The 17,075-nt window shown below is 47.3% G+C and overlaps 1 protein-coding gene across 1 annotated transcript; it reads right to left on the reverse strand.

Moving 5' to 3' along the window:
• Positions 1–4,149: 4,149 nt before the first annotated feature.
• LOC117436469 (olfactory receptor 1020-like) lies at positions 4,150–5,100 on the reverse strand. The gene has a single exon (XM_034064530.1). It carries the CDS (start codon positions 5,098–5,100, stop codon positions 4,150–4,152), a length of 951 nt encoding a protein of 316 aa, XP_033920421.1.
• Between the last annotated feature and the right edge of the window lie 11,975 nt (positions 5,101–17,075).

A 17,075-nucleotide genomic window follows, 5' to 3' on the forward strand; every position in this document is an offset into this window, starting at 1 on the left:
CACCTGGTGTTACCTGCTGAGGCAAAAGGAAGAGAAACAGAACACTTTTAAAAAGTTGACATTCACTTTTGGACCATATTTAACAACTATCAGTCACTATTTTAACTTCCACATTTTGCATAAATTCACATATTCTGCTATAGATTTAACCCCAAACTATATGTTTTTTGGTTTTCAATGAAGGTATTTGAAAAGAACGGGAAGCACAGTGAAGCAACAAATGCTGTCTTTGGTTTTCTATGCTGGAACACTGAAAACGATGGATTTATTCAGGCACTTTTGGACCATAGTTTAATCCAAACATTGTCCAGTTTAACTGTCAAATTACTGTATATTCTACTGTATTTTCTAACCCAAATTACATATATTTTGTGTCATACAGTTGAGGTATCTTGAAAAGAACAAGGAGCACGTTGAAGGAACAAATGGCATTTTCAGTGCTAGGACCCTTAAAACTATCAATTCATTCAAGCACATGTGTTTTCAGATTAAAGAAAAGAATCAGATCTTTCTTCACTTTCACTTTTCAGTTTTCAGAGCTAATTTGTTCAGAAGACACCTGAAAACCTCATAGTAACACATGTAAACCAGGAGGATAGAAAGTCCCAGTCCCAGTGAAATCCAGCTTACACATGAATGAACTGCACCCATTTTCACTTGGCTTTTAGTTATCATTCCAATCAACAAACCACATTTATCAAACTGTTTGAGATCATTCCTAACAGATAACATTCACATGATTTATAGTTTTATGAGCTCCAGCACATTGAAGCATCCTAAATCTATGAGCATTCAGCTGCTTGCATTAAAAACATGTTGATGTTACAATGTGCTGATTTGTTAGTGACTACATTCTGCTGACAATCTGGAATGTTGCATTTCTTTAGAACAAAATAAGATTCATCCTCATTAACTCTTGAGTAATTCAGTGCATCTTGCTTTAGCTGCCTATGTGAAAGAAAACAACCTGCAGAAACCATTGCTTCCTCTTATAAAGAAAACCCACACAGGTAAGGCTGATTTCTGATGCAGCTTTACTGAAGAGGAAAAGAGGACATGCAGAATCAAGCCCATTGCATCAATGCAGGTGAGGCTGTGCTTTGTGTTGGTGTTACCTCCTGTGTCTTCTCTCTACCACACAGTGATGTGAGCCAAGGGTTTATCCCCGGTGCAGCAGAGAACATCCAGGTGCCAGCATCAGCTCTGTTCAGCTCCTGATGTGAAGAGAGGTGAGCTCCTGCCAGACTGCAAGAGCCCAGCTTGTGGTGCTGGGGCTGTAAATACAGTTGCATGTGCTCTCCTGGGAGGAAGCCTCCAGGGCTGCTCATGCTTTAGCAGAGGAAAACAAAGAGAAGGAAAAGCAAAGGGTGTGAAATCACCTCTGAAAGGCATTGTGGTGCTTGGGCATCTGAGAGACATGGCATGGATGAGCCATGCCTGAGCACAGCTGCACAGCAGCAGTGATGAGGGCTCATAGGATGCTTCTGACATAATTGTGGACTATGCAAAGGTTTCACTTTGACCTGCCAACAGAATGAGAATGGGCTTAGAGATTTCTGGTCTTGCAGAGGGTCTCCAAATGGGATATGAGGCACAAGCTGCTGTTTTCCCTCTGTGCACACTTGAGAGCCCAGTTTTCCATCCCCACTAGGGTTACCCACATACAGTGCCTGGATGTCCAACAGCTGAGCTGGTGACTCTGGGCTTTCACTGTATTGAGTGATGAAAAATGCACATTTTGAGGCAGGGAGGAATTATCCCAGGGTGAACTAAAAGGCCTTTATCTCCCTGAGCAGCCTCAGCTGGAGCTCCATCCCCACCCTCTGCACATCTGTCCCCCTTCTCTGTTTAATCTCAGCCCAGTGAGGTTGAACTTCGTAAGAGGAGTTCTGCTTCCCAGTTTGGCAGGTGCTGTGCACACCTGTGACATCCTCTGATGAAGACCTCTGTTTGCTCATAGACTTTCCTAGCAATTGCTGGACCTGAGCATGATCCAGGGATTGACTTGATCTGACTTGGCCTGGTCTCGTACCTGTCTTGTCGTCACCAACCTGCCTGATGATTTGGAGTCTTGGCTGAACGTGGCCCAGCTCTCTGTTCCTGCCATACTTCTGTTGCTCAGGTACTGTGCGATGCTCCCTGCACACCAGGGTGTTTCCCTTAGACTCTGTTTAAAGAGATTAAAGAGAAAAAACCCTGTGGTACTGGCCAGCTTTCTGCAAACCATCCTTGGGTGCCATGGTTTAGTGTGAGGGGTCCCTGCCCATAGCAGGGGGTTTGGAACTGGATGCTCTGAAGGTCCTTTCTAACCTGAACTATTCTATGATTCTATGAAATGAGAACCTTTCTCTGGCTGCACCCAACAGCCCAGCCAGGGCTCACTGCTCTGGCCATCCCTCTCCATTCAGAGTATGTCCCTGCATGAGCAAATTAGGAGATAGTCTTCTCAGTGGGGCAAATAATCAACTGACCATTCCATTCAGTGTTATTCTCTGGTCATTAGTATCTCCTCCATTTTGAACTATGATGTTAGAATTCTGGTCTTGTTCTGGGTTCAGCAGTACAGTCATTTTTTCTCCTTAGTAGCTGGTGCAGTGCTGTGGTTTTGACTTTCAGCCTGGGAACAACACTGATAACACCCATGTTTTTAGATACTGCTCAAATGTTTAGTCTGACCAAGGCCTTTCTGAGCCTCATGCTCTGCCAGGGAGGAAGGGAAGCCGGGAGGAAGCAGAGACAGGACACCTGACCCAGGCTAGCCAAAGAAGTATTCCATACCACAGCACATCATGGCCAGGATGTAATGGAGAGTTACCCGGAAGGGCGAGGGGATGGTGTGGTTGGACTAGGTGTTTGGTCTGGCAGGGTGGGTTGAGTTATGGGTCGGTGGCTGGTGAGGTGTTGTATTCTCTTCACTTGTTGTTTCCTTTACCATTACTATTACTGGTGGTAGCAGCAGTGATTTGTGTTATACCTTGGTTACTGGACTGTTCTTATCTCAACCCGTGGGAGTTACCTTCTTTTGATTCTCCTCCCCATCCCTCCAGGAGCAGGGGGAGGGCAAGAAGGGGGCAGGGGGTGAGAGAGGGACTGTGTGATTTATGGCAGACTGGGTTTAAACCACGACAGCTCTTGAATAGATGGGCAGCACTTTTAATGGAAATGGGTTTCAAGTCTTAGTAAAGACTCTTTAATCTTTCCAGCTTGAGTGTTTCCTTACTTGGAAGATGCTGAGGTGCCATCCCTAAGAAATGCTCTTTCTCAGTAACTTCAGAGCAGTTTCTGATCTTGTTCTATTCTGTCTCCCAGAACACAACTCATCTCCAAGGTTTCTTAACAGCTCCACATGTTTAACTTATGAACTCACTAAAAAATTGTTCAGTTACACGTGAAGGGGAGAGAAAACAAGACTGACATGGGGTGATGTGAGCAATGAGGCTGCTGGCAGCGTATCCCAACCATCCAAGGTAGAAAGTAATAAACAGTAAAGAACAGGAGTCTCTATTAGATGCAGCCAAACATTGACACCCAACACCCTGTAGAACTGAACAGAGGTGAAAAGGACACTTGGAGGACTTACTTTTGTGAAGCTCTGATTTATAGAACAAGCCAGGAGGTGAGAAAAGAAGTTCTGTCTCAAGGTAGAGATGATTCTGTGCAGTACAGTCATGTAGATCCACACATGGAGTCCAAGTGTGTGTGTGTCACTTTACTTGCAATACCAGTTTTAAACATTTAATGTGTATTTCTCTGTCACACATATATCTATTTACACACATAGACACATATAACAGATATTGGAGCTGAGGGAAAAGGTCCAGAATCTTGCAAGAAAAGTGGATATTTATCAGTGACAGAAGTGAGAAATGAATAAAGCTGATTGGTGTTTCCTGTGAGGAAAAGGAGGCCTGGGATAATTCAAGGTAATGTTTTCCTAGATGCTGGTAGCTGAGAAGTGAAATGAGGTTTGAGGTTCCTGCTCCTCCTGGTTTCCTTCCAAGGAAGATATAATGGGGGTTTTGTTTCTCATTAAGTAATTTCATTGACTTTAGTGCAGGAACTGTGAAAGAACATGTATAAAGTCATGAGGATGAGTTGAAAACCCCATTAGTTTAGACTTTCTCACTTGATGTAGAGTATTCATGTCCTTCATGATACAGCTCTTGTACGGTGCCACGGGTTGAACAACGTCCTCACACACTTGATCAGAGCTCCCTTCACCTCCTTGTTCCTCAGGCTGTAGATGAATGGGTTGAGCATGGGGGTGACCGCTGTGTAAAGGATGGAGGCCAGCTTATCCAGGCTCCTGTGGCTAGAAGAGGGTTGTAGGTACATGAACAATCCTGTCCCAAAGAATATGGAAACAACCATCAAATGGGAGGCACAGGTGTGGAAGGCTTTGGCCCTGCTCTGTGCTGAGCACATCCTCAGCACAGTGCGAATGATAGAGATGTAGGAGAGCAAAATGACCATGCCTGTGCCTATCACATTGATGGTGACAAAGGCAAAGATGACCATCTCACTGCTGTGGGTGTCAGAGCACACGAGCTTTAGAACGGGAACAACAACACAGAAGAAGTGGTCAATGTGGTTGGGACCACAGAAGGAACCTCCAAACACGCTCCATGTATAGATGATGGCACTGAGGAAGGCGAATAGGTAGGATGATGCTACCAGCTGCCAGCAGACACGGCTGGAGATGATGGTCACATAGAGCAGGGGCTGGCAGATGGCAACGTGCCGGTCGTAGGCCATCATGGCCAGCAGGTAACACTCAATAGTAGCTAAGAAAGCAAAGGTGAAGAACTGCATCATGCAGGCAGTGAAAGAAATGGTTTTGTCCTCTGATAAGAGGTCTGCCAGCATCCTGGGGGAGATGACTGTGGAATAGCAGATGTCAATGAAGGCGAAATGGGTGAGGAAGAAGTACATGGGGGTGTGGAGGCTGGGAGACACCCTCACCAATGTGATAATGCCAACGTTCCCCATCAGAGTGACAATGTAAATCAATAGAAACAAGACAAAAAGAGGGGTCTGTGCACGGGGGCTCTCTGTGATTCCCAACAGGATGAATTTAGTCTGCGTGTTATTTCCTCCCATGACCAGGTGTTACCTACAAATGCAAAAAGAAGGAAAACATCAAAATCACTGCAAATAGAAATTCACATTTGGACCATATTTAACTACAATCGATCACCAGTTTAACTGACATGTTTTGGTGGAATTAATATTTTGTATTGTATTTTTTAAACCCAAATTATATGATTTTGTTTTTCATAGGAGGTATTAAGAAGAGAACAGAGAGGGCGTTGAAGCAAATAAATACACTTTTGTTCTTCTCTGCTGAGAAACATAAACTATGAATTTATTCAAGCACCTGATTTTTAAGGTTTGACTGAAGAATCAGATCTTTACTCACTTTCAGATTGGAGCAATTTGTGTCAGAATACAGCTTGGAGGAACCTCATAGGAGTGCAAGTAAACCTGGAGCAAGAGAAAGTCACATTCCCAATGAAATCCCAGCTTACACACTAATGACCTCCACACATTTTCTTTTTGCTTTTAATACTAATGCCAGTCTTAAATTTGCATTTAACAAAGTGCTATTTATAATTCAAAAAGGATAAAATTCACATTGCTGAAGTTATGATTTATATCTTTCTGAGTTCCAGCACACTGAAGCACCCTAAACCCATAGGCATTAAGTTGCTTACTTGAAAACAGAGTTGGTGTTTAAATGTCCTGATTCCAAAGGCTGATTTGTAACTGACCATATTCCTCTGACAATCTAGAATGCTGCAATTCTTTATAACGAAATAAGATTCACAGGATCACAGAATCAGAGATTCCCAAGCGTTGGAAGGGACCTCCAAAGATCATCCAGTCCAACCCCCCTGCAAGAGCAGGGTAACCTACAGTACATCACACAGGAACTTGTCCAGGCAGGCCTTGAACATCTCCAACGTAGAAGACTTCACAACCCCCCTGGGCAACCTGTTCCAGTGCTCTGTCACTCTCACAGTAAAGATGTTCTTCCTGATGTTCAGGTGAATTGAGCCATCTACTCAACATGTTATGGGACTGACCAATGCAAACTTTGTCACTAATGCTGGATAAACTAATTTTCACTTTTGTAAGTGTGAATCCAGCTGTGGAAAGAAAGAATTAATGAAAAGGCCTTCACAGAGAACAAGAATCAACAAGGCAAGTTTTGACTTAGAAGTTAACTTTTTCAAAATAAGTGATTTAAGCCGAACTATTCAAAATCCTGTGATATTTGGGGGCATGATAAGTGTATCACATAGAATTTTAAAAATTAATTTCTTCCTTGTTTTAAGAATCATGTAAGTTGTATAAGTGCATTTCCTATCTATTCAGCAGAAATCAGGTCAACCCTACTTACAGCTACATTAGCATTCAGATCAAGCTCAGTTAACTCTCATTTCCACCCACACATCTTATTACTGCAGTCCGTCTAGGATCTTCATGGCACAACAGATTTTCTCATCCTTTCCACATTTGGCCACTTCAAGGTGTGCTTTCAGTTCCTCTGCCTTGCACTACAACAGACCAAAGCATTCTTTGTGAGCTCATGGACCAAGTTTTGCTCAGAAGTTGTGTCATCCACATCCAAATCCTGATTCCACCCAAGCAGGCTGTAACATACCTCAGCAGGTTTGAGCATGCATTATGTATCACCTCACAAAAAAAAAAAACAACCAAAAACAACTTTCGTGGAGAAAACATAATAATGTTGCATTGGAAAAAAAGTGACAATTTTTTGCAGTTTCTGGGATAATTCTTTGAAAGACACAATATGCTCTAGGTTACAAAGATACATCCTCATTTAACTCTTGAGTAATTCAGTGCATCTTGCTTGAGCTTCGTCTGTAAATGCAAACCAACCTGTAAAAGACATTACTCCCTCTTCTTATAAAGAAAACCCACATAGGTAAGACTGTTTTCTGACACAGCTTTCCTAAAGACGATCCAAGGACATGCAGAAGCAAGCCCACTGCCCCAGTGCAGGTGAAGCTCTGCCCTGTGTTGGTCTTACCTCCTGTGCCTTCCTTCTGCCACCAAGTGATTGGAGCCAAGGGTTTATCCCCAGTGCAGCAGAGAACATCCAGGTGCCAGCATCAGCTCTGTTCAGCTCCTGATGTGAAGAGAGGTGAGCTCCTGCCAGACTGCAAGAGCCCAGCTTGTGGTGCTGGGGCTGTAAATACAGTTGCATGTGCTCTCCTGGGAGGAAGCCTCCAGGGCTGCTCATGCTTTAGCAGAGGAAAACAAAGAGAAGGAAAAGCAAAGGGTGTGAAATCACCTCTGAAAGGCATTGTGGTGCTTGGGCATCTGAGAGACATGGCATGGATGAGCCATGCCTGAGCACAGCTGCACAGCAGCAGTGATGAGGGCTCATAGGATGCTTCTGACATACTTGTGGACCATGCAAAGGTTTTGGTCTGAACAGACTGACACAATGAGAATGGGTTGAGAGACATTCCAGATCTTGCACACAGTCCTCAAAAGGGACATGAAGCTCAAGTAACTCCATCTCTGGAGCTGCTGTTTTCCCTCTGTGCACACTTGACAGTCCAGTTTTCCATCCCCACTGGGGTTATCCACATGCAGTGCCTGGATGTCCAACAGCTGAGCTGGTGACTCTGGGCTTCCACTTTACTGAAGGGTGAGAAATGGGCAGTTTGAGGCATTGATGAATTGTCCCAGGCCGTTATCCCCCTGAGCAGCCTCAGCTGGTTCTCCATCCTCACCCTCTGCCCATTTTCCCAACATCTCTATTTAAGCTCAGGCCAAGGTGGTTGGACTATACTTGAGGATTTCTGGTTTAGCAGGAGGTGTGCACACCTATGAAATCCTTTGATGATCCTTAGACCTAGGTTTGCTCATGGACTTTCCTGGCAAATGCTGGACTTAAACTTGACCAGGGGATTGATTTGATCTGTTTTAGCTTGGTTGTGGACCTGTCTTGTAATCCCCAGCTTGCTTGTCTTGGCTGCACTTGGCCCAGGTCTCTGTTCCTGCCCTACTTCTCTTGCTCAGGTACTGTGTTATGGTCCCTGCACACCGTGGTGCTCTCCTTCTGTTCAGTTTAGATAGATTAGGGAGATAAACCCCTGTGGTACTCTCCAGCCTCCTGCAGGATAGAATCTATCATCCTCTGCACCCAACAGCCCAGCCAGTGCTCACTCTTCTGCCAATCCCTCTCCATCCAGACCATATCCATGCATGAGCAAAATAGGAGAGAGTCTATTCAGTGAGAGAATTAGAGTAATCACTTGAACTTTATGCTCAAGTGTTATTCTCTGGTCATTAGTATCACCTCCATTTCCTCAATGTAATTCTAGAATATTTTTGAATAGGTGGGTGTCCTGGGTTCAGCAGTAGCAGTCATTTTCCTCCTTCTTGGTAGCTGGTGCAGTGCTGTGGTTTGATTTTTGGGCTGGGAACGGTGCTGATAGCACTGATGTTTTGAGTTACTGCTCAAATGTTTGGTTTGTCCAAGGCCTTTTCTGAGCTCATGCTCTGCCAGGGAGGAAGCAGAGACAGGACACCTGACCCAGGCTAGCCAAAGAGGTATTCCATACCACAGCACGTCATACCCAGGATGTAACCGGGAGAGATCCGGAAGGGCTCAGCTCTGGGGGGATGGAGGATGTATCGGTCGGTGGTCAGTCAGGCAGGGTGGGGTGAGTTATGGGTCAGTGGCTGGTGAGGTGTTGTATTCTCTTCACTTGTTATTGGCTTTATCACTATTATTTGTAGTAGTAATGGCAGTAGTGATTTGTGTTGTGCCTTAGCTATTAAACTGTGCTTATCTCAACCCGTGGGGGCCACATTCTTTGGATTCTCCTTCCTAATCTCCAGGAGATGGGGGAGCGATAGGGGGAGTGAGTGAACGAGCTGTGTGTGGACTTGGTTTAAACCATGACAGTTCTTTTTGGCACCCAACGTGGGGCACGAGGGGTTGAGATAACAACACATCTGAGCAGATTTATAGTCACTCATCACAATGCTGATTTATTGGCTCTCAGAGTTTTTTCTCTGGATCTCACAGTTTCAGGATTTTGCCAGGTACTTTGTGTATGGATTAGATGTATTTGTGTTTAATAATCATGGGGCTTGGGCTAAAGTTTTTGTTTCACTGTACTTTACGGCAATGACTTGTAATATGGTGGGGCTCCAGCAGCAGGGGGGGATGGACATGGCCGTGGACTTGGACTTGTACCAGGCCATCCCGCTGCTCTTCACCATCCTTGCCCTTGTCCTCGCCTCCGTCTGTGTGAGGCTGCGTGAAGCCAGGAAGGAGCAGCCCCAGGAGCCGGCAGCACCAGCTGAGGCTGCCAGAGAGAGCAGCCCCGGGAACCAAACGGCTGTAGCAGAGCATCCGGGGGAGGCGGCAGAGGAGCAGAGAGGGGCAGTAGCCAAGCAGGGGGAGCAGGCGCCGGAAGAGCCAAGTCCTGCGGCCGTTCTGAACCCCCCGATGGCCGAGAGTGTCCCCACGGAAGTCACCCGCCGAGCCCCAGCAGGATGCAGGAGACCACGCAGCACTTCCCAGCAAGGCAGTGGAGGAAGATCCGGACTCGGGAGAAGAGAAGCTGGTGGTGAGAGAGCTGGCAAGCAGGGCAGCTACATCAGCCCCAGTGACAAGTGCAGCAGGAGCAGCTGAGAGTTCTGATGGTTATGAATGGCTTTTGGGTGCCCTTGGGACCTGCCTGATGAGTGTGTTAGGGATCAGCATGTTGGGACAGACACAGAGTGTGTTCTACACACAGCCATTTTGTCTGATCCCAAAGTTAAGCAGAGTCAGGTTTGGGTCTTGTCTAGGGTTAGACAAGGATATCGGAGCACCAGGAGACTGTCCCCAAGGCTGGACAGTCATGAGTGGCAGGGCATGTGGGACAGTATAGCCGGGTATCTGATCCACTGGGCCCCTCCAGTGCTTTGGAAGCATTGGAGGTGGAAGGCAGCTGTATGGAGTCCCCAGCAGCAAGCTGTAGAACTGCTGAAGGGGACAGTGAATGATTTTGAGCCTGGTGGGCCCAGATACTTCAGGCCATCATTCCAGAGATGCAACATAGAGATGTCTCATGATCGAGGGGTGGATTTAAGAGTGATGGTGTATTGAAAATGTGGGATCTGGGCATGATGTGAATGGTATGGAATAAGGGGTGGATAATGTCATGGTTTGAGCATGTTTTGAGGGTGTTTTTGTTCAAGGCCTTTTCTGAGCACATGCTCTGCTGGGGAGGAGGGGAGGCCGGGAGGAAGGAGAGACAGGACACCTGACCCAGGCTAGCCAATGAGGTATTCCATACCATAGCACGTGATGCCCAGGATGCATACTGGGAGAGAGAGAGCAGGAGGGATGGAGCTCTAGAGGAAAATGGAGGAGGGAGCACGCGGTGCTCGGCCGGGCAGGGTGGAGTGAGTTATGGGTCGGTGGCTGGTGGGTGTTGTATTCTTTTCACTTGTTATTGGCTGTATCATTATCATTGTGTTAGGCCTTAGCTATTAAACCGTTCTTATCTCAACCCGTGGGGGCTACATTCTTTGGATTCTCCTTCCTAACTCTCCGGGAGTTGGGGGACTTGGTTTAAACCATGACAGGGGGTTAAAGGAATTCCTTTGCTTAAATAAAAGTATTGTCTTTCTTAAGTACTTAACATGCCAAGGCATCGACTACTGATGAGGGGGAGAAGCAGATGCTTAGTTCTACTGATGAGGGACAAAAGCAGATGCTCAGCTCTACTGGTAAGACACAAAAGCAGATGCTCAGCTCTACTGGTAAGGGACACAAGCAGATGCTCAGCTCTACTGGTAAGACACAAAAGCAGATGCTCAGCTCTACTGGTAAGGGACACAAGCAGATGCTCAGCTCTGCTGGTAAGGGACAAAAGCAGATGCTCAGCTCTACTGGTAAGGGACAAAAGCAGATGCTCAGCTCTACTGGTAAGACACAAAAGCAGATGCTCAGCTCTACTGGTAAGGGACAAAAGCAGATGCTCAGCTCTGCTGGTAAGACACAAAAGCAGATGCTCAGCTCTACTGGTAAGACACAAAAGCAGATGCTCAGCTCTGCTGGTAAGGGACAAAAGCAGATGCTCAGCTCTACTGGTAAGGGACATTCAGATGCTCAGCTCTACTGGTAAGGGACAAAAGCAGATGCTCAGCTCTACTGATAAGGGACACAAGCAGATGCTCAGCTCTGCTGGTAAGGGACAAAAGCAGATGCTCAGCTCTACTGGTAAGGGACACAAGCAGATGCTCAGCTCTACTGGTAAGGGACACAAGCAGATGTTTGGTTGTGCTGACAAGTGGGGCAGAAGCAGACGGGACATGGACCAACCCCAGCACAGCCCCAGCCCACAGGTGAGCTCCTCACCTCTCCGGCTCCTGCCCTTCTCCTGCTCCCTCTGGCCTATGGCCAGGGGACGGTGGCCCAGCAGGGCCTGGCAGCAGGAGGAGCGCCCCGGGGCATGCTGGGAGCTGTAGTGCTGGGGCTGCCGGCGGCCATGTTGGTGCTGGGGCTTGCAGGTTGTGCTGAGGGGAGGGCCGGGGCCAGCGCTGAGGTGAGCGAGCCCCTGTGGAGATGGAGACAGCCCCGCTGTGGGCACAGGCACCGGGCACCCCGACTGCCAGAGCGCCGAGAGCTGCCCCAGCCCGGCCTGCGGCCTGCAGCTGGCCCTGGGCCTGCACAGGAGGAAAGGGGAGAGCACAGAGAGGCAGAGAAAGAAGGGCCTGGGCTGAAGAGGTTCCCTGGCAGGACGGAGAGCGGGAGCTGTGGTGAGTGCCCGGCCCTTGGGGCCGTGTCTGCCTCTCATCTCTCCAAGCTCCCCGCTCCCTTTCCCCTTGCTGTCATTGTCTCCCTTCCCCAGACCTCTCTTCTATTCCTGTGCTGTCCTCCACGTCCCTCTCTTCTCCAAGTCCTTCTTTCTCTGTCTCTCTACCAGCCCCTTCTCCTGCTTGCAGCTCATTCTGTATCCCACCGTCTCTGTCTTTCTCCCTGCCTACTTCTCCTCTCTCTGGCTGTGTCTGCTGCTCCCAGACCCTTCCTCCATCACTCTGCAGGGCTTCTGATGCTTCTCTTTCTTTCTCCATCCCTTTGAGCTGCTCCTTGCTCCTGCACTTCTCTTTCTCTTAGTTGTTAGTCTTGTTTGTTGCTCTGGTTTTAGAATCCTAGAATAGTTAGGGTGGAAAGGACGTTCAGATCATCCAGTTCCAAGCCTGTGCCATGGGCAGGAACACCTCACATTAAACCATGTCACCCAGGGCTCTGTCCAGGCTGGCCTTGAACACTGCCAGGGATGGAGCATTCCCAAGTTCCTTTGGCAGCCTGTGCCAGCACCTCACCGCCCTCACAGGGAAGAACTTCTTCCTTATATCTAACCTAAACTTCCCCTATTTCAGCTTGAACCCATCACCCCTTATCCTGTCACTCTGGTCCCTGATGAAGAGTTGCTCTCCCACATCCTTACAGGCCCCCTTCAGACACTGGAAGCTGCTCTGAGGTCTCCATGCAGCCTTCTCTTCTCCAGGCTGAAGACCCCAGTGTTCTCAGCCTGTCTCCATACAGGAGCTGCTCCAGCCCCTGATCGTTCTCGTGTCCTGCTCTGGACTTGTTCCAACAGCTCCGTGTCCTTTTTATGTTGGGACCACCAGAACTGCACCCAGTGCTGCAAGTGGGGTCTCAGAAGAGCAGAGCAGAGGGGCAGGATCACCTCCTTCGCCCTGCTGGTCACACTCCTTTTGGTGCAGCCCAGGACACGGTTGCTTTCTGGGCTGTGAGCACACAGTCATGTTCATTTTCTCATTGACTGACACCCTCAAGTCCTTCTGGACAGGGCTGCTCTGAGTCTCTTCTGCTCCCAACCTGTAGCTGGGATTGCTGGGATTGCTCTGACGCAGGTGTAGGAGCTTGCATTTGGCTTGGTTGAACTTCATGAGGTTGGCATTGGCCACCTCTCAGGCGTGTCAGGGTCCCTCTGGATGGCATTCCTTCCCTCCAGCGTATCGACCGAACCACACAGCTTGGTGTTGCTAGCAAGCTCTCCCTGCCCCTATTTGTTTTTTACCCACTCACCTTTCCGCTACCAACCACGTCTTTTGATGATCTCTGTCAATCCCGTAGTCCTTACTTCTCTCTGCCCTGCTCCCTCTCCCACTGTTTGCCTCTCTTCCTCTTTCCCTGCTGCTTCTTTCTCCATCTCTGTGCAGATCCCTACTCTTTTATTCTTATAATGTCCTTTCTTTCTTTCTTTCTTTCTTTCTTTCTTTCTTTCTTTCTTTCTTTCTTTCTTTCTTTCTTTCTTTCTTTCTTTCTTTCTTTCTTTCTTTCTTTCTTTCTTTCTTTCTTTCTTTCTTTCTTTCTTTCTTTCTTTCTTTCTTTCTTTCTTTCTTTCTTTCTTTCTCTCTCTCTTTCTCTCTTTCTCTCTTTCTCTCTTTCTCTCTTTCTCTCTTTCTCTCTTTCTTTCTCTCTCTCTTTCTTTCTTTCTTTCTTTCTCTCTTTTTTCTTTCTCTCTTTCTTTCTCTCTTTCTTTCTCTCTTTCTTTCTCTCTCTCTGTCTTTCTCTCTGTCTTTCTCTCTGTCTTTCTCTCTTTCTGTCTTTCTCCCTTTCTCTTCCCTCCTTTCCCTTCCTTCCCTCCTTCCTTCCTTCCCTCCTTCCTTCCTTTTCCTTCCTTCCTTTTCCTTCCTTCCTTTTCCTTCCTTCCTTTTCCTTCCTTCCTTTTCCTTCCTTCCTTTTCCTTCCTTCCTTCCTTCCTTTTCCTTCCTGGAAAGCAGCAGCTCTACTGTGATAAGGCTTGATGTGGATGTGATAAGGCTTGAAGTAGCTGAAGGTACTATTGGATTGTGTTTTCCCAGTGAGGTTCAGCCCCAAATGCACCTGACAGAAATGTGGCCATTGAGCAGCTAATGCAGTGCCTGCCCTCGGCTGCCCAGCAGCAGAGAGGGGCACGAACAATTGGCCCCTGCACCCAGAGCCGAAGAGCCAGGAGGGGATACTTCCTGATGTGTAGGCCTTCCCTTTGCACATGAAGGCAGCACGGGCAAGTGGGGTGCCCGGAGGAGCTGTGCTCCAGTGCCCATCACTTCTGAAGCAGCTCGAAGCCCTCCAGAGCTGCCAGGATCTCTGTTTCAGGGGCTATAACCAACCTTGGATCCTGTGTATCCCCGACTCCGAAAGCCGAGGGGTCGACCTGGAGTCTGCGCTGGAGCTTTCTGCCAGAGACTCCAGGTAAGCCCATTCTCCCCAGTGCGGTGCAGAGCACATTTCACACCTTGCCCAGTGCGCACTGCCCAAGGGCATGAACTATCTCCTGGTTCATTTGTTCAGAGGCTGTTGTTGCTCAGGGCCCCATCTGCAATTGTTCTTCCTTGGCTCACTGCTGCAGTTTACAATCAGACTGTCCTGTGGGTTGTGCACGGGCCCTGTGGGGCTCCTGAAGGGTGAGTGGGTCCTGCTGAGCAGTCCTGGGCTCTCCAATTAATGCATCAGCTCATGGATGGCAATCGAGGAGTCTCGCTCAGTGCCATCTTGCCACCAGTGCACTGCTGTGGTAGTGATTGGCACTTGTTGTTCTTCTACCTTCAGCATCCCCAGCACAGAAGGATCCTGTGAGAGACCAGGCAAGGCAGAGCTGCTGCATTTCCTCTGTCTCTAAGACAGCTCTACCAACAGCTCCTCAGTCACCTTTGGGCAGTGCCTGTCACAGGGGTTGGAGCAGCCTCAGTGCCTGTTGCTGACATTGAAATAGTTGTACCACCTCTTGCTGAGGTAGCAGTTGTGGTGCCTGTTGTAGGGCTTGGAGTGGCTGCAGTGCCACATATCTTTTATTTGTATATGTGTGTCTGTATATTTCTGTGTGCCCTGTAATGTGATGAGGTAGTGGATTTTTGCTGGAAGCTTCAGCCCAGCCCTGGATCTAGGGCTTTTCTTTAGGGTATCTTAGAGCTGCCTGTGAAGGAGAAGGGGTATTGCAGCCCAGCAGAAATAATGGCAGAATCCCAGCCCCTCCAGCATGTCTGTGAAACCCTCCCACTGTCCCGCACAGCATTAGTCAGTGTCTCTTGCAGGACTGGTCCAGGGACATCTGAATCAATAGGCAGGAGCAGGACTGCAGCAGAAGTAGCATGAGCGCCTGGCAGGGTTTGACTAGGACTAGTAATTGGTAGTGAGGGTGCTAGTGTTTGGTTCAAGTGTGTGGTACGTGACTACTTGTATGGTGTGAGAACCCTGTGTAAAACCACATTTGGGGTTCTCCAGTGTGTCTGGGATACTCTGCTATCAGGGCAGTAGAATCTCCATTAAGGTTTCATACAACTTTAGGATAATACTGGACAAGAATTGGGAAAAAAGAAACGAAAACAAAGAAACCCCAACAAAACCAAACCACAAAACCTAAGTCAATGAAGAAATAATCGAAGCTTTTGTGCATTCTTTATAAAACAATCTGAACTCATTTGAGGTTGTCTGTTAAGAAGGAGGAAAAGAACTGTTAGAGCTGAACCCAGTGCAGTGATTGGGAGAAAACTCCAGGCACAAACTTGCCAACAAAGTTTCCAAGCTGACAAGCAGGTATTCTTCATTGCGGCACTGGGAGACACGGGGGAGAGCTCCTCCTGCCGTTGTGTCCCCCTGTTGCTCCACAGGCCATCCTTATGTAGTCGCTGGGCATACATACATAGTCATGAGGCTACGTGTGGATTATGTTGTTTTCCAGAACGTTCCCTGCATGCGTACAAAAATGTGGTGGTCTCTGAGGGTATTTACTTCTTCCAACAATCTTCATCACTTCTGGCAGAAGTTCTAATCCAGGTCCTGGAAGGATACCTGTCGGTAATAGTAAAATTGGGTATTACAGCAGCTAAGGTGCCTGCCCCCTTCCAGCTGGGGGGGTAGAGTCTCATAAGCATTTTCTCCACATAACCAATACCATCCTTTCCGTTTAGGAATGGGCCACCACTGAACCAAGTTACCATCTATATTAATAGTGTGGTTGCAGTTTGAATGGTGACCCACATCTGTGGCATTTGAACAAGCATGATCTCCTGCCCTGGTTCCTGGTGTAATACATCTTTTTGCACAGGTGTGATATTTATTACCTGGATTAGGATTAACTATTCCAAATGTTAACCTTTCGTTTGAATACAAATTGCTAGTGTTCACCCACAGATTTGTCCATGAAACAGTGTTAGGAATTGGAACTCCAGTTCATGGGAGTTCCAGCCTTTCTCCTGATTTAGGCACCTGTGCACACACCCAACAGTCACTATGATTAAAAACTTCAGTACCATTTTGCATTAATTTCAGGTATAAATTCTGGTCCCAAGCTTGTGCACCAGTTATCATACGAGTCCAAATTACGACCGACGCAAGTTCATACGTAAGGGTCCTGAAGGTTCCATCTGCCACATCTCTGGTTCTGGTGCTTTCTTTATTCTTGAATACTGTATCCGAGCAGGTTGTTCCTTTATCTTCCCTGCTGTAAAGGTGGTCAGTAATATCTGGTACGTTCCGCTCCACTTCTGCTGTAGAGGATCTCCTGAAAAATTCTTAACATAAACCCAGTCTCCAGATCTGAAAGGGTGAATGGGATAATCCAAACCTCTTGCTCTTGTCCCTGCTACTCTCTTATTTATCTCCTCCAATTGTTTTCCCAGATTGACCAAAAATTGTCAGAGATAGCCTTCTGCCACTTCCTGAAGACTTCCTGCTTTAAACTGGGACTGTTATGGTCTTCCATATAAAATTTCAAATGGGCTAACCTCTTCTTTTGACTGAGGTTTAGTTTGAATTCTTAATAGAGCCAGTGGTAAACCTTGGTACCAATAGAATTTCATTTCCTGACATATTTTCCTAATTTGTTGTTTGATCAGATGGTTCATCTTTTCTACATGCTCACTGGCCCGAGGCCTGTATGGAACATGTACTTGCCAATCAACTTCCCCCTGATCCTGGAGGGATGGGAAGGAGAATGGAAAGAGTGTAACTCCCAGGGGCTGAGGTAAGTCAAGTAACTAAGGTATAACACAAACCACTGCTGCTACCACCAATAATA

This window comes from Melopsittacus undulatus, chromosome 7 (genome assembly GCF_012275295.1).
Source record: "Melopsittacus undulatus isolate bMelUnd1 chromosome 7, bMelUnd1.mat.Z, whole genome shotgun sequence".
NCBI lineage: Eukaryota > Metazoa > Chordata > Aves > Psittaciformes > Psittaculidae > Melopsittacus > Melopsittacus undulatus.